Consider the following 19198-nt stretch of genomic DNA (forward strand, 5'->3'; position numbering starts at 1 on the left):
CGGGGCCACCTTTGAGAGGAGGAGGCTACCTGCCTGCCGTCTCCCCAGGGGGCAAGCCCGCTGGGGAGGAACCCCCTGTGCCCTCTCCTGAGCTGCCGTGAGAGCAGAAGAAAGCAGTCAGCTCTGGGCCCACTGCATGCCTGCAGTCCAGTCTTCACTGGACACTTGCTTAGAGTCAGGCTGGGAGTGGGTGGGCTGTAAAGATGAGTAAGATCCGTCTCCTCCTCTAGCGGGGCTCACACCAGACATTTAAGGGACACTAAAATATAGTAACACTCTCTGAGCACTTAAGCGCCAGACACTGATCTAGTGCACACATAACCCACAACTAATGGGATGGTCACAAAAATGCATGGGGATAATGAGGCACAGAGAGATTGAGGAGGTTGCCTGGGGGGTTCTCCTGGCCATCCAGTGGTTACAACTCTGTGCTTCCGCTGCAGAGGCCATGGGTTCCATCCCTGGTTGGGGGACTAAGATTGTGCATGCCGCGTGACATGGCCAAAAAAATCAGACGAAGATTGTCCAGGACCACACAGTAGGTTGCGTGTTGGGATCCATAGTAGGCATCTGGCAATGGGGTCCCTGCATTTAGCCCTCACACCACATCTTCTATGCCAACCCCAGTGCTGGCTACCCCAGCCCACACATGCAGCATCTAAATCCTGGTCGTGCCTCCTCATCAGCAGGTTGGTAGGCTCCATAAACTTGTTGTTGGTTAGTTACTGAGTTGTTCCAATTCTTTTGTGACCCCAGGGATTCTAGTCTGCCAATCTTCCCAACCCAGGGGTCAAACCTGTGTCTCTTGCATCTCCTGCACTGGCAGGCAGATTCTTTACCACCGAGCCACCTGGGAATTTGCCCCTCTGTAAACGTTCCAGGCACCAACGTGTGTTTTAGGTCCTTTAGGGTATCATTACTTTTGTTGTCCTTTACCACCCCCCATGATTACATCTGTCCTTTGGGCTTGTCTTCTCACCCTGTGGAAGCTTCAGGCTCCCAGGACTCACCGGTCTCACAGGCCCGTGGAGGGTTTTGCACAACACAAGTGCTCAGGTGTGGCTGTGGTTTGGTGGGCTGATGGAGGGTGCTTTCTTTTCCCTGGGTCTCTGGGACATGAACAAAGTCATGCTCAGCCTGGACACTGGAACCACCTGGGGAGTTTTAACCCTGCTGAAGCCCAGATCCCACTCCCAAGGTTCTGCTGTAATTGGTGTGGGGTGCAGCCTGAGTGTTAGGATTTTAGGACTCTCCTCGGTGATTCTGATGTGCACTCAGGGCTGAGAACTCCTTTAATGTAATGTGCCAGTTATTCACATCAATTGTACATCTCTCTGTCTGAGAGTAGGTGCTAGCCACTTGGGGACCCTTGGGAGACAATAGGAAACAAGACAGTTATGGTCCCTTACCTTGTGGCATACACATTCTAGTAATTCAGTTTAACAGACTTTGCTGGGTTGGGGATATCAGGAAGGGTGTGGGTACAAAGATGAACAAGGCGTTGTCCTTGCCCTTGAGGAGAAGAGAAGTGCACACTCATTACAACTAAAATAGAGGAAAGGGAATGTCAATTGGGTAGAAACCAAGAGTGGTAGGGTTCACGGGAGGAGCCATCTAGAGGTGAGATCAGGGAAGTTTCCATGAAAGATATGATACCTGAGAGGGCCCTTGAAGAATGGATAGGATTTTGTAGGATGGAATAAAGCAGTGATGATGGAAAGCCTTAAACAAAAACATGGAGGCAGGAACAGCCAATAAGCCAAGCTGGCAAGAGAGCAGACGTGCACACACAAGAGGGAAGAGGATGTGTGTACGCAGTGAGAACATGAAGGTCAGAGCCTTAAATGCCAGGGGAGGCATCTGGATCCATGCAGGAACTGAGGCTGAGTGCATAATTCTCAGCTGTTAATACCTGGACCTCCTCTTGACTTCATTCTGGAGTAGGTGTCCTTGTTGCCGCCACCCTCAGGGTCTCCCCTTGCCTGCCACTCTTGCCTTGGTCCCATGTTCAGTGTTTAGTCGCTGCCCTCAGCGTCTGATGAAGTCACTCCACCCAAAGCACACAATGCATTTCCAGATGGTACCTCTCTAGGCAATGCGTCTGCCAGGTAGAGAGGAAAGAGCACCAAACAGAATCAGGAGGGGGCCTGGCTCTAATTCTAGCTCTGTCTCTTACCAGCTGTGTGACCTTGGGCAAGTCACCTCTCTTCTCTGAGCCTCAGTTTCCTCATCTGAAAAAAGACCAGGCTGGATGGAATGACTGATAGTGACCCTTGGCGCTGCAGCATTTTTTGACTCGCTTTTGACGAGCACTTTTTGACTGCTGTGTGTCAATCCAAGAATGTTCACTTTGCCTTGGACAAGGACATTGCTGCTGCCAAAGAGATATTAAGCATGAACTCGGAGGGGGAAGGGATGGCAAGGTGACATGTAGGTGCTTGGGCAACACAGTTGAGCCCAGCCTTGCATTCATCGTAGTGCAGGGTCTGGCCATGTGAATGAAGACCCTTCCAGATGATTCCAGCCCCCAGACATTCAAGTCACTCCCACCCACTCAAGTCTCCTTGGTTGAAGTACCAGACATCCAAGAGCAGAGATAAACCATATATACTGTGCATTGTCAGTGCTTCTAACCCTCAAAACATGAGTTGAAGAAAACTGCTTCATGTCACAAGGCTGGGGTGGTTTGTTACACAGCAATAGATAACAGGAAACGGGGGAGGAGGTGTTTGAAGGGTGGTCTGAGGATGAAGGTTTCACTTTATGCTCGAGAAACTTTACTAGTGGGTATCTTCCTGAGCCAATTGACTTGGAGAGCCACCTCTGGTCTTGGATATTACTCAACTCGAGGTAGCCTGGTGCTCTTGGGAGAGGTGGCTCAAAGCCTGTGCTGTCCTGGAAGGTTGTCAAGTCTATGGACAGGGAAGCCCGGGCATCTTTCTAGAGGCCGTCACAAATGTGGAGGTACCAGTCAGTTGGGGGGTGGGGGAGGGTTGGTTCATCTGTACATCTCAGCACCCCAGTATCTAGGAGGGCTAAACTGGAGACAGGGAGTTGCTCATGTGAGTAGAGATCCTGTGTGTGTGTGTGTGTGTGTGTGTGTGTGTGTGTGTGTGTTTGTGTGTGTGTGTTTGTGTGTAAGGCTAACTGGAGACAGGGAGGTGCTCATGTGAGTAGAGATCCTGTGTGTTTGTGTGTGTGTGTGTGTGTGTGCTCAGTCATTAAATAGTGTCTCTTCAACCCCATGGAGTGTAGCTTGCCAGGCTCCTCTGTCCATGGGATTTCCCAGCAAGAATACTGGTGTGGGTTGCCATTTCCTCCTCCAGGGGATCTTCCCAACCCAGGGATCCAACCTGAGGCTCCTAAATCTCCCGCATTGGCAGGCGGGTTCTTTACTGCTGAGCCACCGGGGAAGCCCCAGAGAGATCCTCTAGGTGCATCTTATACACTCTGTCTCATTTCAGCCCCACAGTAGTTCTGTTAGATGCTGTAAGAAGGGGTGTTTGCCTACTTTGCTGATGAAGAACAAGGTCAGGGACTTCCCTGGTTAAGACTTCCCACTTCCACTGCAGGGGGTGGGAGTTCCATCCTGGTGGGTGAACCTGCATGGCCAAAAAAAGAAAAAAAATAAAAAAGAAAAAGAAAAAAAACTACACATTAATTTAAAAAAAAAAAGAATAAGTTCAAGTGCCATGACCAAGAGTTTGAACCAAATAAAAGACTGAATCTGTAACTCTGTCCTCTGGGACTATCCTGAGGAGCTGCCTGGATGGCCTGGGAGGGAGGTTCTGGGAAGGGGCCTTCATTTCTTTAAACAGCCTCTTTCCTTGAAATAAGACCATTGAACTTGATTTACATTCTGTTTCCATTTCCTTCCACCACCCCTTCCATTCTCATTCCTTTTTCCTCCCGGGATTTTTGGCAGGAGGAAGAGAGGAACACTCCACTCACTCCCCGGTCTTTCACTCGGGAAGGCAGGAGGGTGATGCGGGGCTTCACTCACCAACGTGCCAGGCAGGGCTGCGGGCACTGAGGCCAGGCCGCTTCCAAGTGGGGGTGGGGGTTAGCGGACGGGGAGGTGAGGAGGGAAGTGTCCCCCCACCCCCATCACGGCCCCCAGCCCACTGTGAACCGTGGATGGTAAGGTTTCCGCTCTGGCTGGGAGGAAGGAAGAGGTCTGCTGCCTGGTGGGACTTCTCTCACGGTGCGTGCGTGGAAGCGGAGGACAAGGAAATACCGCTTTCTGAGTGATCTCGCCAGGCTATATCGACTGTATCAGCTCATGTACACCAATTTCCAGGTTAGGTTAGCTGACTTGTTCAAAGCCACAAAGCATGTAAGCGGAGGAGTCCGTGAAAACGCCAGGTCATGCGGCTGGCTCTCGCCCCTTCTCTGGGAAGCCAGGCTTTTGGAGGTGCTGGATCCGACCTGGCCAGGAGGCTTGCCAGGTGCCTCACCCCAGGGTGCCCCGAGGGGACTCCCGGCAGGGGGCGCTCAGAGCCGGGTCTCGGGGCTCCGGGCGCGCCTCCAGCCGGCGCCTGGGACGGGGCCCGCCGCTCCGCCTTCTCGGTGGCTCTGCGGGCGGGCGCGCAGGGAGCGGAGCAGATCCGAGAGCAGCGCGCCCCGCCGGGTCCCCGGTGCCCACCAAGCTCCCACGCCCGCCGCCGCGTAGCCTCCCGCCGTGAGTAGCGCCCGTCTGCGGGCTCGACGGGCGGGATGGGGTGCTCGGTCCGGGGCTGGGCTGGAGGGGGCAAATTGCTCCCGGGCGTTAGCCGCCTACTCCCTGTCGCCGCCCCCCCTCCCCCGCCTCCCGCCTCCCGCCGCGGGTATGGCCAGCCTTGGCCTTGGGCGCTCTGGCCGGTCCTCGACCTCCTGGACCTGGCTGCTGGGCCCCTAAGGCCGCTTCTGAAGTCTGGCCTTTTGACCAGAAAGATCGGGTGGGAGAGCGGGCAGACCGGGCGCCTAGGCGGGGAGATGGGAGAGAGACTTCCATCATGTTAGGACTCCTGGACGGGGGAGAGCACCCCAGATTTCCGCGGGGAGAGGGGATCTGGGCTTCTCAGCATCCTACACTTCACTTACCTCCTTCTCTTTGTGCGAGCAGCTGATGCGAGGAGGCTGCTCCATCCGTATCCAGTCAGCTTTCTCAGTGGCAGAAGGAAGCTGTGGTCCCCGACGTCTGGAGCCTGGGATGGGGCATGGTTAGGGTGGGCAGGGGGCCAGCCAGTAGGTCTGCAGCACGTTGGGGTTTTGACCCCAGCGTATTGTCAGCAGTTGACCTGACTCTGGGCTAGGCATTGTGGATGGCTCATGGCATGTGTGGATCGGGCTTATCCTCACTGTAACTCTGCAAGGTGGAGGTTAGTCTTCTCACTTTGGGGAGGAGAGGTAGCCCAGAGGGGTGGGCAGGAGGCCACACAGGTGGTGGTAGGTTAGGAGGGCGCGCTGGAAGAGAGGATGCCTAACTGCTGCCTCACTGGCAGGTGGGAAGGTCCTAGGGACAGGTGAAGAGAGCACATGCCCTTGTATTTGAGAATAGAGTGGGGATGGCCCCCGGGTGGGGGGCAGCTGGAGGTTGCTGCTGTGTTTTCTGACATTGTGTTTCTCAACTGCTTTGTATATGGCATTCCTTGGGAGAGTCCTGGAGACAGAGGGATGCTGGCACGTTGGCCTCTTCACTATTGCTTCCGGAGTCCTGTTCTTCCCCAAACCACCCATCTCCTGAGATGTGTTTTTAGCTTCTGAAGTGGTTCCATTCAGCAGCCTTGAGAGAGGCTTGAGCAGGGGCACAGGGGTGTGTGGATGTGAGTGGGTGTGGGACAAGTTTTCCACTGGTAGGAAGGAGACCTGAACTGACCCTGACCCACTCCCTGTTCAGCTCAGTTCAGTCTCTAAGTCATGTCTGACTCTTTGCCACCCCATGGACTGCAGCACGCCAGGCTTCCCTGTCCATCACCAACTCCCAAAGCTTGCTCAAGCTCATGTCCATCGAGTCGGTGATGCCATCCAGCTGTCTCATTCTCTCTCATCCCCTTCTCCTCCCGCCTTCAATCTTTCCCAGCATCCGGGTCTTTTCCAATGAGTCAGCTCTTCACATCAGGTGGCCAAAGTATTGGAGTTTCAGCTTCAACATCAGTCCTTCCAATGAACACTCAGGACTGATCTCCTTTAGGATGGATTGGTTGGATCTCCTTGCAGTCCAAGGGGATCTCAAGTGTGCGCAGGAGTGTGTGGATGTGGGTGGGTGGGGGACAAGTTTCCCCCTGGCAGGATGGAGACCTGAACTGACCCCGATACCCTCCCTGAGGGCTCCCCAGTTGTTAGATGTGGGAATGAGCCAGCAGGCTGCCCAGCAGAGCTGGACCTTCACCAGGAAGATAGTCTTCTCATGTCCACTTAGGCAGGCGGCTGAACTTCTCTGAGTCCAAGCTTCCTCATCAGAGATTGGGGTGTGTCACAGCCTCCAATGTGCGGAGGTGCGCTGTGATGTCGGACGCCCCTCCCCTCTGTTGACAGCTTCCTCAGAGCCTGATTGTGATGATTCTTCATGGGAGGGGGTGTAAGGGGACAACGTGGTCCCATTTTACTTGCGCTGGGTGAGGATCTCTGGGAGCTCAGCAGGGTGGGCTGGGTCCCCTGAGGGAGGGGGAAGGTTGTAAGTAAGCTTAGTAAGGTTGAAATTTCCTTCTGAGATAATCCTTCAGCCTTGGAGGCCCTCTCCTAGGTTGTTCCTCAGGAGGCCACTGGCCTCCCAACCCTGGAGCCACTGTTGGAGGGTTGAGTTGCTGTTGACAAAAACCAGGGGAAGAGCAGCTGGCGTGGGCTGTGTGACTTTTAGTGAGTCCTTTCTCCTGTCTGGACCTCAGTTTCCTCTTCTTGCAAAGCAAGTGGGTTTGACCAGACAGCAGTGGGCTTCAAACTCCTCCCACCCCTGAATTCTTACAGAGAACCCTCAAGTATAGTGTCGATAAAGTGGAACTTCTCTAACTTCCCTTCCTCATGCAAGTGGCTCCTGAGTGGAGACTAAAAGTCCTCGAGGTTCCTCGAGGTCCCTTTTTGTGAGGTTCTAGAAAGTCTGTGATATGCAGATGACACCACCCTTATGGCAGAAACAAACAACTAAAGAGCCTCTTGATGAAAGTGAAAGAGGAGAGTGAAAAAGTTGGCTTAAAGCTCAACATACAGAAAACTAAGATCGTGGCATCCGGTCCCATCACTTGATGGCAAGTGGATGGGGAAACAGTGGAAACAGTGGCAGACTTTATTTTTGGGGCTCCAAAATCACAGCAGATAGTGACTGCAACCATGAAATTAAAAGACGCTTGCTCTTTGGAAGAAAATCTATGACCAACCTAGACAGCATATTAGAAAGCAGAGACATTACTTTGTCAACAGAGGTCCGTCTAGTGAAGGCTATGTTTTTTCCAGTGGTCATGTATGGATGTGAGAGGTGGTCTATAAAGAAAGCTGAGCACCAAAGAATTGATGTTTTTGAACTGTGGTGTTGGAAAAGACTCTTGAGAGTCTCTTGGACTGCAAGGAGATCCAACCAGTCCATCCTAACGGAGATCAGTCCTGAGTGTTCATTGGAAGGACTGATGTTGAAGCTGAAACTCCAATACTTTGGCCACCTGATGTGAAGAGCTGACTCATTGGAAAAGACCCTGATGCTGGGAAAGATTGAAGGCGGGAGGAGAAGGGAATGAGAGAGGATGAGACGACTGGATGGCATGACCGCCTCAATGGAGCTGAGTTTGGGTAAACTCCAGGAGTTGGTGATGGACAGGGAAGCCTGGCGTGCTGCAGTCCATGGGGTTGCAAAGAGTCGGACACGACTGAGCGACTGAACTGAGCTGAATTGAGGAAGTCTGTCTTAACTTTCAGAAATGTTGCCTAGTATTAGTGTTGGGAGCAGGAATGTGAACTCTGAAGATTCCACTAAGGAGAATGCAGACGTTAAGATGGGCCTTGCTTGTGGAATGCCTGGAGCCAGTGGCCTGGGCTTCTAGCCAAATGGTGTATCCGTGCCCCGTGCTGTGTGGTTTCATCTTTTGCAGGCCAGAAAGGTCCCTGTGCTTCTGGGTCCTAGGTGGTGACTAATTCCATCTGAAAATGTCTCTCCTTTAGTTTCATGTCTCTAAACTGGTAATATGCACATTCATCTTGGGGAGCAATGGTAGGAAGGGGCTTTAAGTTAATAGCTGTTTTTACCTGATGAGCTTTCTGAGCAGCAGTCTTGAGAAGGACAGCTGGGACACTGCATTTAAATCAAACATTTTGGAGTACCTGCTGTGTACCAGCTCCCACAAGGGGGTAGAGGTGAGAATGTCACAACTCTTGCCCTCATGAAGCTCCAACAGGCAGGAGGGAAGGAATTCATATTTGTTGGAACCATCCAGGGACTATTAAAAGCACTTTAGGGAGGGGGATCGGGATGGGGAATTCTTGTAAATCCATGGCTGATTCATGTCAATGTATGACAAAAACCACTACAATATTGTAAAGTAACTAGCCTCCAACTAATAAAAATAAATGAAAAAAATAAATAAAAGCACTTTACATATATTATCTCATTTGTCCCATAAAGCAGATATTAGACTCACTTTTTATTATTTAAAATTTTTCTTGCACACAAAATAAGAGTACATATATACATCAAGAAACAGCATTGGCAGCACTCAAAAAACCCCTTGCGTCCCCTTCCAGGCACAATCTCTGACCCAGGCATGACCACTATTCTAACTTCTAGCACCATGGTTTTGTTTTACCTAAAAGAGAATCACACAGTCTGTGGTCTCTTGTGTCTGTTTTCTTTCATTCAACACTATGTCTGTGAGTTTCATCCATATTGTTGCAGGCAACAGTAGTTTGTTTATTCTTATTGTTATATAATAATTTCATTGTAAGGGTGTAACTCTATCCATTCTTCACTTGATAGCTATTTGGGTTGTTTGCAATTTTTAGATATTACCAATAGAGCAGCTGTAAATGTTCTAATGTGGACGATTTTGGAAACCATCTACGTGCATTTCTCTTAAGTATGTCCATAGATACTGCCCAAGAGTTTTCCAAAGTAGTTGTCCTAGTGAATACTCTCCTAAGCAGTGTTTGAGAGTTCTCCAAATATTCCCTAACACTAGGCATTGTCTGGACTCATTCTCTTTGTTTTCTTTTTTAAGAAAATATTTGGCTGTGTCGGGTCTTAGTTGTGGCACTCACGATCTTTAGTTGTGGCATGCAGACTCTTAGTTGCAGCATATGGGATCTAGTTCCCTGATTAGAGATGGAACCCAGGCTCCCAGCATTGGGAGTGTAGAGTCTTAGCCACCGGACCGCCAGGGAAGTCCCTAGACTCATTTTCTATGTAAGTAATTTGAAGCTCAGAGAAGTTGTACCGTGCTGTGTGTGCTAGTAGGTGGCAGAGCTGGGATTCAAACCCAGGCCTGTATGCCTGTGCAGTCTGCTTCCTCCCTCTGGGTTACACATTGACATAGATTATGATATGAACCAGACCATGGTAAACTCTAACCCTAAAAATTTGTAAAGAGGCCTCTGTGAGAATTTGAAGACAAGAATTTTTCATCTGTTTTGTAAGGAAAAGAGTCATGGAGGCTCATAGAGATGGTAACATTTGAGCCTGGCTTTGCAGGAAGGGAAGAGTTTTACTTGGAGGTCTCTCCAGGTGCCCTCCCCCACCCATCCCTTCTGCCATGAAAAGGGCCCAACTTGAGCTGGGGTGTGGCAGGGGTGAACGTTTTGGAGGACTAGGAAAAGTCTACTTGGGGCTATTGTAGAGGATTTATGGGGGAGGGGGCTATGCCAAAATGGTGAGTTGGGGCCAAACTGGTGGGGCTAGTTTGAGCTTAGTTGGCTCCCAAGGCCCCCAGCTTCGGGTCACCCAGGATGTGAGCACAGGGCAGGGGCTCCTGGTGGAGCTGGGGAGGCGGGACAGTTTCAAATCCAGCTCAGCTCCTGATAGCAAATGCAGCTGGTCTCTAGCCAAGGAGGATCTTAGCTGTTCTTGGGACCACTCTCAGGGTATCTGCCAACAGAATTTTTTTGAAGTTTTCTGCTTTCATCTAGCTGTGGGAAATTAGTAGCTACTCCTACCTCCACCCCCAGGATCCGGCTCAAATGGTTTGTTTGGAAGTATTTTTGCAGCAAAAAGAAGCTGATAGAAAGCAGTCCTGCCACCCTCTGCCTAGTCTTAGGAACATTGCCAGGATGGGGGTGGGGGAGAGGGGAGCCGAGCTTCTGATCTGGTCAAGCCACACTTGCCAGAATCCCAGTTCCTTTTCCTCAGAAGGGAACAGAATTGGTCTCAGTGGCTGTGGGAAGCAGAAACACAATGACCTGGGGATGAGGCAAACAACAATAGCAATAGTCATCCTTCTTATTTCCCCAGCAGTTTATGTGTTTATCACAGTGGATCCTCACCTGCATGTGTGAAGTAGGTGATATAGATGCTATCACCCCAGGTTACAGAGAAGGGGAACTGAGTCCCAGACAGGGAGCCAGACTGCTATGGGTCTTGTGACTGATACATACTCAGACTAGCCTAGGACTGGGGATCTTGCTCCTTTCAGGATTCTGTACTTGGCAGGCCCTGGCTGAGCAGAGTGAAGACCAAGTCAGTAGGAGGCTCTGTGATGGACAGGCAGGAGGAGATTGGCAGGTGACCCTGAGAGTAAGACGTGGGAGCCAGGCCAGTTCCACCTGGAGGTCTTCAGGGATATGTGTGCCTCGGTGGAAGGGAGAGAGGCAGGTGGCATCTTGGTACCAGAACTCTGGTTTGTAGGGGACAGAGGAAAGAGGCTGAAATATAGATATCACCTGAGAGTTAGGACAACTCCAGCCACTTGGCACTGAAGAGACGTGCCTTTATGTAATGATGCCTCCACCCAGCATGGTGAAAACAGTATTTTGGGGCTCACAGGGACTGGGCGTGGTTGGTATCTGGTTGGCAGGAGAAAAGCTGCTAGTGCCAGACAAAATGAACTCTGAGAACCCTTTGCTAATGACTCTTGCTAATGACTCCACAGGTAGCTGTTTTTAAAATTTATTCTTATTTTTATTGGAGTATAATTGCTTTACAATGTTGTGGTAGTTTCTACTGTACAGCAAGGTGAATCAGCTATATGTATACATAAATCTCTTCTTTTTTGGATTTCCTTCTCATTTAGATCACCACAGAGCATTGAGTGGAGTTCCCTGTGCTAGACAGTCGGTTTTCATTAATTATTTATTTTACATATACTATCAATAATGTATATATGTCAATCCCAATCTCGCAATTAATCCCATCCCCCCCTTCCACCTTGGTATCCATGTATTTGTTGTCTACTTCTCTGCCTCTGTTTCTGCTTTGTAAATAAGATAGTCTACCATTTTTTTTCAGATTCCACATATATGTGTTAATAGACAAAATGTGTTTTTCTGACTTCCTTCACTCTGTATGACGGTCTCTGTGTCCATCTACATCTCTAAAAATGACCCAGTTCCATTTCTCCTTATGGCTGAGTAATATTCCATTGTATATATGTATTCATGGGTAGCTGGTTTTATCTTTATGTTGTGCTTGCTGTATCCTGGGCCCTGCCCTTAGGGTGCTATCCAGCGTGGGACGTGGCTGTCCCAGGACTAGGGGGCTCCCTGGGGCAGGAGGATCCCAGCGGAGGATGCAGACGGCCTCTTCTGTGGAGTGATGATGCTCTGCATGGCTCAGCGTTGTCCTGAGGTTCTCACTAAGGTGCACTGGACAGGCCGAGTTAGCGCCGCACTACAGACAAGGAAACAGGCCTCCTGCTGACAGGAGATGAAGTCACAGAGCTAGTTGTGGGCAGAATTGCAGCTAGAACCTCAGACTTCTGAGTCCTGGTGCCTATTGTTATTTGTCACACCTCCTCCCCAATCTTTCCCTTAGGGCGATGAGTGAACTACAAATCAGTTCAGACTTGAAATTGGGTGGCACAGCCCCTGAGGGAGTTGAGGTCATGATAATCCCTTACCTTTCTACTGCAATTTGTAGTTTATAAAATAATATCCTGATTTGCAGCGGTTTTTACAGTATTAACCCCTTTTACAGATGAGGAAGTTAAGACTGTGCAGTTTAAATGACTTAGGCAAAAGTGGGACTTGAACCTGAAACTTTTTTTAAATTATTTTTTTAGCTTTATTGAATTATAATTGACATTTCACATTCTAAGATATTTAAAATGTACATCATGGTGATCTGATACACTTATATATAGTGAAAGTATTCCCCTCGTCTAGATAATTAACAAGTTTATCACCTCGCGCACATTTATCCTTTTTTTTTTTGGTAACAACATTTGTTTTCCTCTTTCAAGAAGTTGAACTTATTCTGACTCAAAACTGGGCTCTTTTTTTCCTGCATCACAGATGCCTCTTTTCTTAGTAGATCTGAATTTCGTGAGAACAAATTGCCCAATTTGCCCATGGCTCTGTTTTCTCTGAACATGTTCAGAGCAGATCTGTCTCCTTAACAAACTTGAATTAATATAAATCAAGTAAGAACCGTACATCATTGATTACAGGTCCTGAGGAAAGGCTTGATCAAGCCTGTTCTTGAGGAATGAGGGCTGTGAGTTACCCTTTGATTTTTAGCCATTTACGTTGGGGCCTAGAGTCAGACTGGTACCAATGGACACATCTGTCCTAACCTCCGGATTTCTCCTGTTTCAGGGCTGTACACTCCAGGCCTCGATGAAGAGCCCAAACATGGAGACGTTCAAGCAGCAGAAGGTGGAGGACTTTTATGACATCGGCGAGGAGCTGGGGAGGTAAGTGGCTGTGAGAGTTGTACTGATCGGTAGATCTTATAGGTCACAGGCTTGTCACAGGGCTTGTGGAAATCTTTATAAACGATCCAGAGGGTGAGTCATTGTCCTGGGCACCTCTGCAAGTAATCTTCTCTCTGGAAATAAAGACTTGCAGCAGAAGGGACTAGAATTGTTGAGTTCCATGTTTTCAGTATAACCCGACTGACAGTTATGGCCAATCTAAATGACTCTTGTTTTATGTGTTGCTTTGCTCCTAAAGCCCTCCCCAGGCTCTGGCCTGAGATCTGACCCGTTGGTTCTTTTCTGAAACCCACTTGGGATTCTCCACGGCTCTCTGGGTTTTGTTCTGTAAACTCAGAGCCTGAATCGAAGGTGAAATCATCTTCCTGAAAAAAGCTTTGCATCGAGTGACAAGCCATGCAAGCCTGGTCGTGAAGCTCCATCGGATCTGAGTTATTGGGGGCATTTTCAGGTTTGCTAAACCCACAAATCGGACAGGAATAAGCTCAGATCTGACAGTAGTTACTGTCTGGAGAGAAATGAAGATTTTCTGAAGCTCTTTCCTAGGCTCTCATTTATAACAAAGCTAGTATCTGGGTGGTGTTTTAATGATTATAGAATACCAGTCCTGGAGTTTGGGTCTCTTAACAATTCATGAAATGGGAATAATTTTTACTCTTGTTTTTCATGAGGAAACTGTGTTCTAAAGAGTTTAAGAAAGTTGCTCTAAGTTGCTCAGCCAGCAAGGGGTATGACCAAGGTCTGTCCAGTCCAGTCTGTACCTGCACACCCGTCATGTTCTCTGATGCACATGGTTCTTGCACACTCACATGTGCTCACAGTATACCCAGCCCCATCCCTCCACACACCCAGCAGAGTAAAAACCTGGGGGTCCAGGGCCTTCACTGTATCCGTGGTGTGAACAAGAGCCTTTCCCTTTAAAGAGCTCTTGTGTCAGGACTCATTGTTTTACTTCCTTTTATCTTTCTTTCTTTATTTTTTGCAAATATATGTATATATTTACTTCTTTTTATTTTAAGCATTAGGATCACATTGAATTTATGTTAGTGTTTTACCGCAGTTTTAAAAAAAATTGTGGCCATACCGTGTGGCCTTTGAGATCTTAGTTCCCCAGCCAGGGATCAAACCCACACCCCCTGCAGTGGAAGCACAGAGTCTTAACCCCTGGACCACCGGGAAAGTCCACTACAGCTTTGAATATTACACCTTAATGTCTTATACAGGTTTGCTCATGTCATTAAATATCCTAATGCAATTTTACATTCCCTTGTACATGCATGCCTCAATTATTCAGCCTTTTCCCCTACTTTAAAAAATAGGCAGTTTCCATTTTTTAAAATTTTCATTACTAAAGTTGCAGTGGACATCTCTTAGCAGAAATTTCTGATCCTGTTTTTGATTGTTTCCTTAAGATGGATAACTAGAAACTGGGTCACTGGGTACTTTTATTTTTGAAGAAAAACTACAAAAAGCTTCAAAACCAGAGAAGCCTTAGTCAGGGAAGAATAGAAAGTGCAGTTACGGGAGTTCCCTGGTGGTCCAGTGGTTAGGACTTGGCACTTTCACTGTCAGGCCTCGATTCAGCTCCTGGTAGGGGAACGAAGAACTAAGACCCTGCAAGACACGCGGCGTGGCCAAAAAAGGAAAAAGAAAGTGCACTTCAAGTTCAGGAAGTGCTTGTCCTGGCTGACTGCCTAGGTCAGGGAACAAGTGTCTACAGAGACCCCCGAAGGGGAGATTCCTCAGCATTCTGTCTGAACCACTGCCCCTGGCAGTCCAGAACCTGAGAAGGGCTGGGGAGAGGCTGAAGGGCGGTCACCTGGACTCTGCCTCTGAGTGGGAAGCGAGGTTCTCTTTGACTTGGGTGCTTCTCCTGACTTGTGATGTCAGGGAGAAAGTGACCCCTCAGCAACAGACCCTGGAAGGCCCTTCCAGTGTCTTCTTAAATTTAATTTTCAAAACTTTTGGGCATGCCACAAGGCATGTAGGATCTTAGTTCCCTGACCAGGGATTGAACCCTCACCCCCTACGTTGGAAACTGAAAGACTTAACCACTGGACCACGAGGGAAGTCACCTTGTTGTTCAGTCGCCCAGTCGTGTCCAGCTATTTGTAACCCTATGGACTGCAGCACACCAGGCTTCCCTGTCCTTCACCATCTCCCCGAGTTGTTCAAATTCTTGTCCATTGAGTCAGTGGTGCCATCCAACCATCTCATCCTCTGTTTCTTCTCCTCCTATCTTCAATCTTTCCCAGAATCAGTGTCTTTTCCAGTCAGTTGGCTCTTGACATCAGGTGGCCCAAGTATTGGAGCTTCAGCTTCGGCATCAGTCCTTCCAATGAGTATTCAGAATTGATCTCCTTTAGGATTCACTGGTTTGATCTGCTTGCAGTCCAAGCAACTCTCAAGAATCTTCTCCAACACCACTATTTGAAAGCATCTGTTCTTCAGTACTCAGCCTTCTTTATGGTCCAACTCTCATATCCATACATGACTACTGGAAAGCTATGACTATACAGACCTTTATTGGCAAAGTGATGCCTCTGCTTTTTAGTATGCAGACCTTTTATTGTGATGTCTCTGCATATCAAGCTGTCTAGGTTTGTCATAACTTTTCACCCCCCTACATTGGAAGCTCAAAGACTTAAACCACTGGACCACTAGGGGAGTCCTCTACAGTGGCTTTTGATTCGATGGCCTTGTGGTGGCCACATCCTGTGTGTGGGTGTCTGTGCTAAGTGCTCCAGGTACAGAGATGAGCATGACACAGGGAGTCTTTGTCCCTGGAGCTCCAGCCTGGCCGTGGCTGTGGGCACATCAAGGGCAGTGTTGACTGGGATTATCTCGGGTGGGCTGAGAACTGAGAAGTCAGGATGGGTTGTTGGTATTGGGCTCTGAAGAAGGAAGTAGCAGCAGTTTCCTGTGGAATTCATCTATCATTCCTTCTTAGTTCTGTCTCTCCCCGACTCTGTACATCAGAGATATTAGAACTGGAAGAGACCTCATGTTTCTGGGCTACCTACAACAGGGTGTGAAGGCCACATGTACCTCACAGCCTGAGGAGCCTTGAAGGAACACTGCCCCCTACCCCACACACAACCTGAAACTTTCCTTAGACGCTAGCTGGACACAGGGCACGTGAAAGACAGCAGAGGCCTAAGGCATTTTTCATGGCTTGCTGTCCTAGGATTTGTGGTCTAGAGGTCAGGTGAGATGGAAGGCCTGTAGAGGTCTTTCTTCCAAGTCCCTCATCTGACGGTTGAGGAAACGAGGCTCAGAGAGAGGAAGAATGTTGCCTGGGGCCGTAAACAGGCTGGAACTAGAGCTGCCTTAGAGGGGTAGCCCTATCTGTCTTTCTTCCTCTCTTCTTCATGGGCTCACTGTGTGCCAGGCATTGTCTGAATCAGTGACAAAATAGCCATTCCTGCCCCCAGTGGCTTATGTTCTGTTGGTGGAGGAAGACACTGAACACATGATGGAGGGGTTGCAAAAGGACACATGGCTCCAGAGTGCATGGTGGGCTGTGAAAGGACAGAGTGGGCCACACTGAGAATGGGGAGCATAGTTGGGACTGGGTGGTCAGAGGAGGCTGCTCTGAGGAAGTGGCAGAGGATAAGTGTGCCAGCAGGAAAACAGCCTGGACACAGGCCCTGAGGTGGGGAGAGCCTGGGTCCTGAGTTTCTGGCCGGAGGCCTATGTGGCCATGGAACATGAGCTGGGGACCGGCAGTGCTAGCTGAGGTTGGATATGCAATTAGAGGCCAGTCTGCAAGCTTCCTGCCAACATGGACAGTTTGAGGGAGGTCTGTGTGCTTCCTAGCTGTGCAACCTTAGAACAACTTCCTTGACCTCTCTGACCCTGAGTTTTTGGGTTTTGTTTTTTTTACCCATAAGATAGAAATAGTAACAATAGCTACCTCATGATTATAGGGTTGAAATGGGATGCTGAGTCTGCAGGGTTCCTCACAGAGCTGGGTACTAGGTGTTGAATGAACACCTAGTAGGGCTTCTTCCTTTGAACTTAAACTGCCTTTAAGTTTGGGTGTCAAGACCCCATCTCCCACCTCTGGACCCCGTGAGAGGACAGTGGGGGTCTCCCAGAAGGAATAGCAGTAGGGGTTGTTCTTACATTTGGGAGGAGCAGTGTGTAAACCTTCTTCAGCTCTGTGCTCTTGCCTAGACTCAAGGCTGTTTCACTGATTTTTGTAGTTCAGTTGCTCAGTTGTGTCTGACTGTCTGCAACTCATGGACTGTAGCATGTCAGGCCTCCCTGTCCTTCACCATCTCCCGGAGTTTGCCCAAGTTCATGTCCATTGAATCAGTGATGCCATCCAGCCATCTCATCTTCTGATGCCCTCCATCTCCCTCTGCCCTCAATCTTTCCCAGCATCAGGGACTTTTCCAATGAGTCGTCCATTTGCATCAGATGACCAAAATCTGGAGCTTCAGCTTCAGCATCAGTCCTTCCAGTGAATATTCAGGGTTAGCTCCTCATTAAGTCCTTACTATGCGAAAATGAAAATGAGTGAGAGTTACTTTTCATTTTTAACCTGTAATGACAGGTGGAGCTCACAATCATCATGTTGAATGAAGGAAGGCAGACCCAGAAGAGTCATACTATATCATCCCATTGGTGTCAAGTTCAACACAGGCAGAATGAATCCCTGGTGCTAGAAATCAGAATAGTGGTTATTCTTGAGGGACTAGTGGCTGAAAGGGGACGTGAGAGGGACTTCTGTGGGGAGGCTATTGTTGTGTTTCTTGATCCAGGTTCCTGTTTCACTGATGTGTTCATTTCATGCATATAGTTAGGCCATACTTGTATACGTACATTTTCCCATATGTATATGTATCTGAACTGAAGCCATGTTTTAACAAGGAATCTTTAACTGCACTCCCTGCCCTTGTCTGGCCCCTGAAGTGCATGTTTCTGATGCCTCTGGAAGGTTAGTCTGAGTGTATATCAGCCATGAAACCCATAGCTCTCTGGTACCCTATCTGGAACTCAGTCCCCCTCATCTGTAACCTGGGGTGAAAGTATCTGTATCACCTACTTCACACATGCAGGTGAGGATTCACTGTGATAAAGACATAAACTGCTGGGCAAATAAGAAGGATGACTATTGCTGTTGTTGTTTGACTCATCCCCAGGTCATTGTGTTTCTGCTTCCCACAGCCACTGAGACCAATTCTGTTCCCTTCTGAGGAAAAGGAACTGGGATTCTGGCAAGTTTGGCTTGTCCAGATCAGAAGCTCGGTTCCCCTTACCCCACTCCTATCCTGGCAAAGTTCCTAAGACTAGGCAGCGGTGTGCCCTTATCTTAGAAAGAAGAGAACATCTGTGAGAAAAGCTGAAGAATCCAGCTTTGGATCTGGATCTGGCCTGAGAGTCCTGGGCATGGCTGGGGCCTGTCTGGCCCTGCACACCTCACTTGATTTTCCAGCTCACATTCTGGCACCAGCCTACTGGGGATGCTGGAGGTGGCTGGCTCTTTCTGGGAGCAGTTGGAGAAATGCTGGCCTGCAGTTTCCAGTCTCTCCCAGCTTGGGTAGCCACTGTAGGGTAGAGCGGGGCTCATGAAAAGAAACCCATCTAACTCCTCATCAGATAGATGAGGCTAAGACTAGAGAGGGGAAGTGGCTTGTCCAAGGTCACATGGTGAACGGGTGAAAGACTGTTAGGGTCCTTTAGTGGACCAGAACCTGGTGGTCCGGAGTAGACAATAAGAAAGTGAAAGAACGAAAGAGGCTAATAGTCCCTGGGTTACACAGCCAGGCTTCGCGCTCCAGGGAATCAGCCAGAAATAGAGAGACAGAGAGAGAGAGAAGGACACAGGGACCCAAGTCTCAGGTGGAGCAAGGGTGCCTTTTTGAATTCTGTAAGAGTAAATATACCATAATACAAAGTAGCCTCTTCAGATAAACATCAAGAGACCAGACTTCACAAGTTACCAAGGAAACAAGGAGCAATAGAGGCCATAAGGCCAAAAGGCGATCCATATCAAAGTGAAGTGAAGTGAAGAGATTCAGTCGAGTCCGACTCTTTGTGACCCCATGGACTGTAGACCAACAGGCTCCTCCGTCCATGGGATTTTCCAGGCAAGAGTACTGGAGTGGGTTGCCATTTCCTTCTCCAGAATATCAGAAGAGGGTCATAAATAATCCCTATCACGAAATGGAAAAGCTAATGAAGGAAATCCTATGCAAGCATCCTATCTCTAAGATCTCAGTCCTGTGAGCGGCTTGCCTGCTCCTCTCACCCCTGAAGGGACTAATAAGGAACAGAGGGCTCAAGCGAGAGAGAAAACAGCACACAGAAATCCTCCTGTTAAACATTCCCTGACAATAGACGAGGTTGGAAACTGGTGATCTGAC

At 48.9% G+C, this 19198-nt stretch overlaps 1 protein-coding gene across 3 annotated transcripts in view; it reads left to right on the forward strand.

Annotated features, from left to right (window-relative positions):
* Positions 1-4552: 4552 nt before the first annotated feature.
* LOC136171900 (death-associated protein kinase 2) overlaps positions 4553-19198 on the forward strand; it is a 137291-nt gene continuing 122645 nt past the window's right edge. For all 3 annotated transcript variants that reach the window (XR_010663933.1, XM_065940957.1, XM_065940956.1), the window contains exons 1-2: positions 4553-4681; positions 12706-12803. Coding sequence is in view for 2 of the 3 variants with exons in the window: in XM_065940957.1 (XP_065797029.1) it covers positions 12727-12803 (77 nt within the window). In the remaining variant the exon portion in view is untranslated. The remainder of the gene's footprint in view (positions 4682-12705; positions 12804-19198) is intronic.

Source organism: Muntiacus reevesi, chromosome 7, assembly GCF_963930625.1.
Source record: "Muntiacus reevesi chromosome 7, mMunRee1.1, whole genome shotgun sequence".
NCBI lineage: Eukaryota > Metazoa > Chordata > Mammalia > Artiodactyla > Cervidae > Muntiacus > Muntiacus reevesi.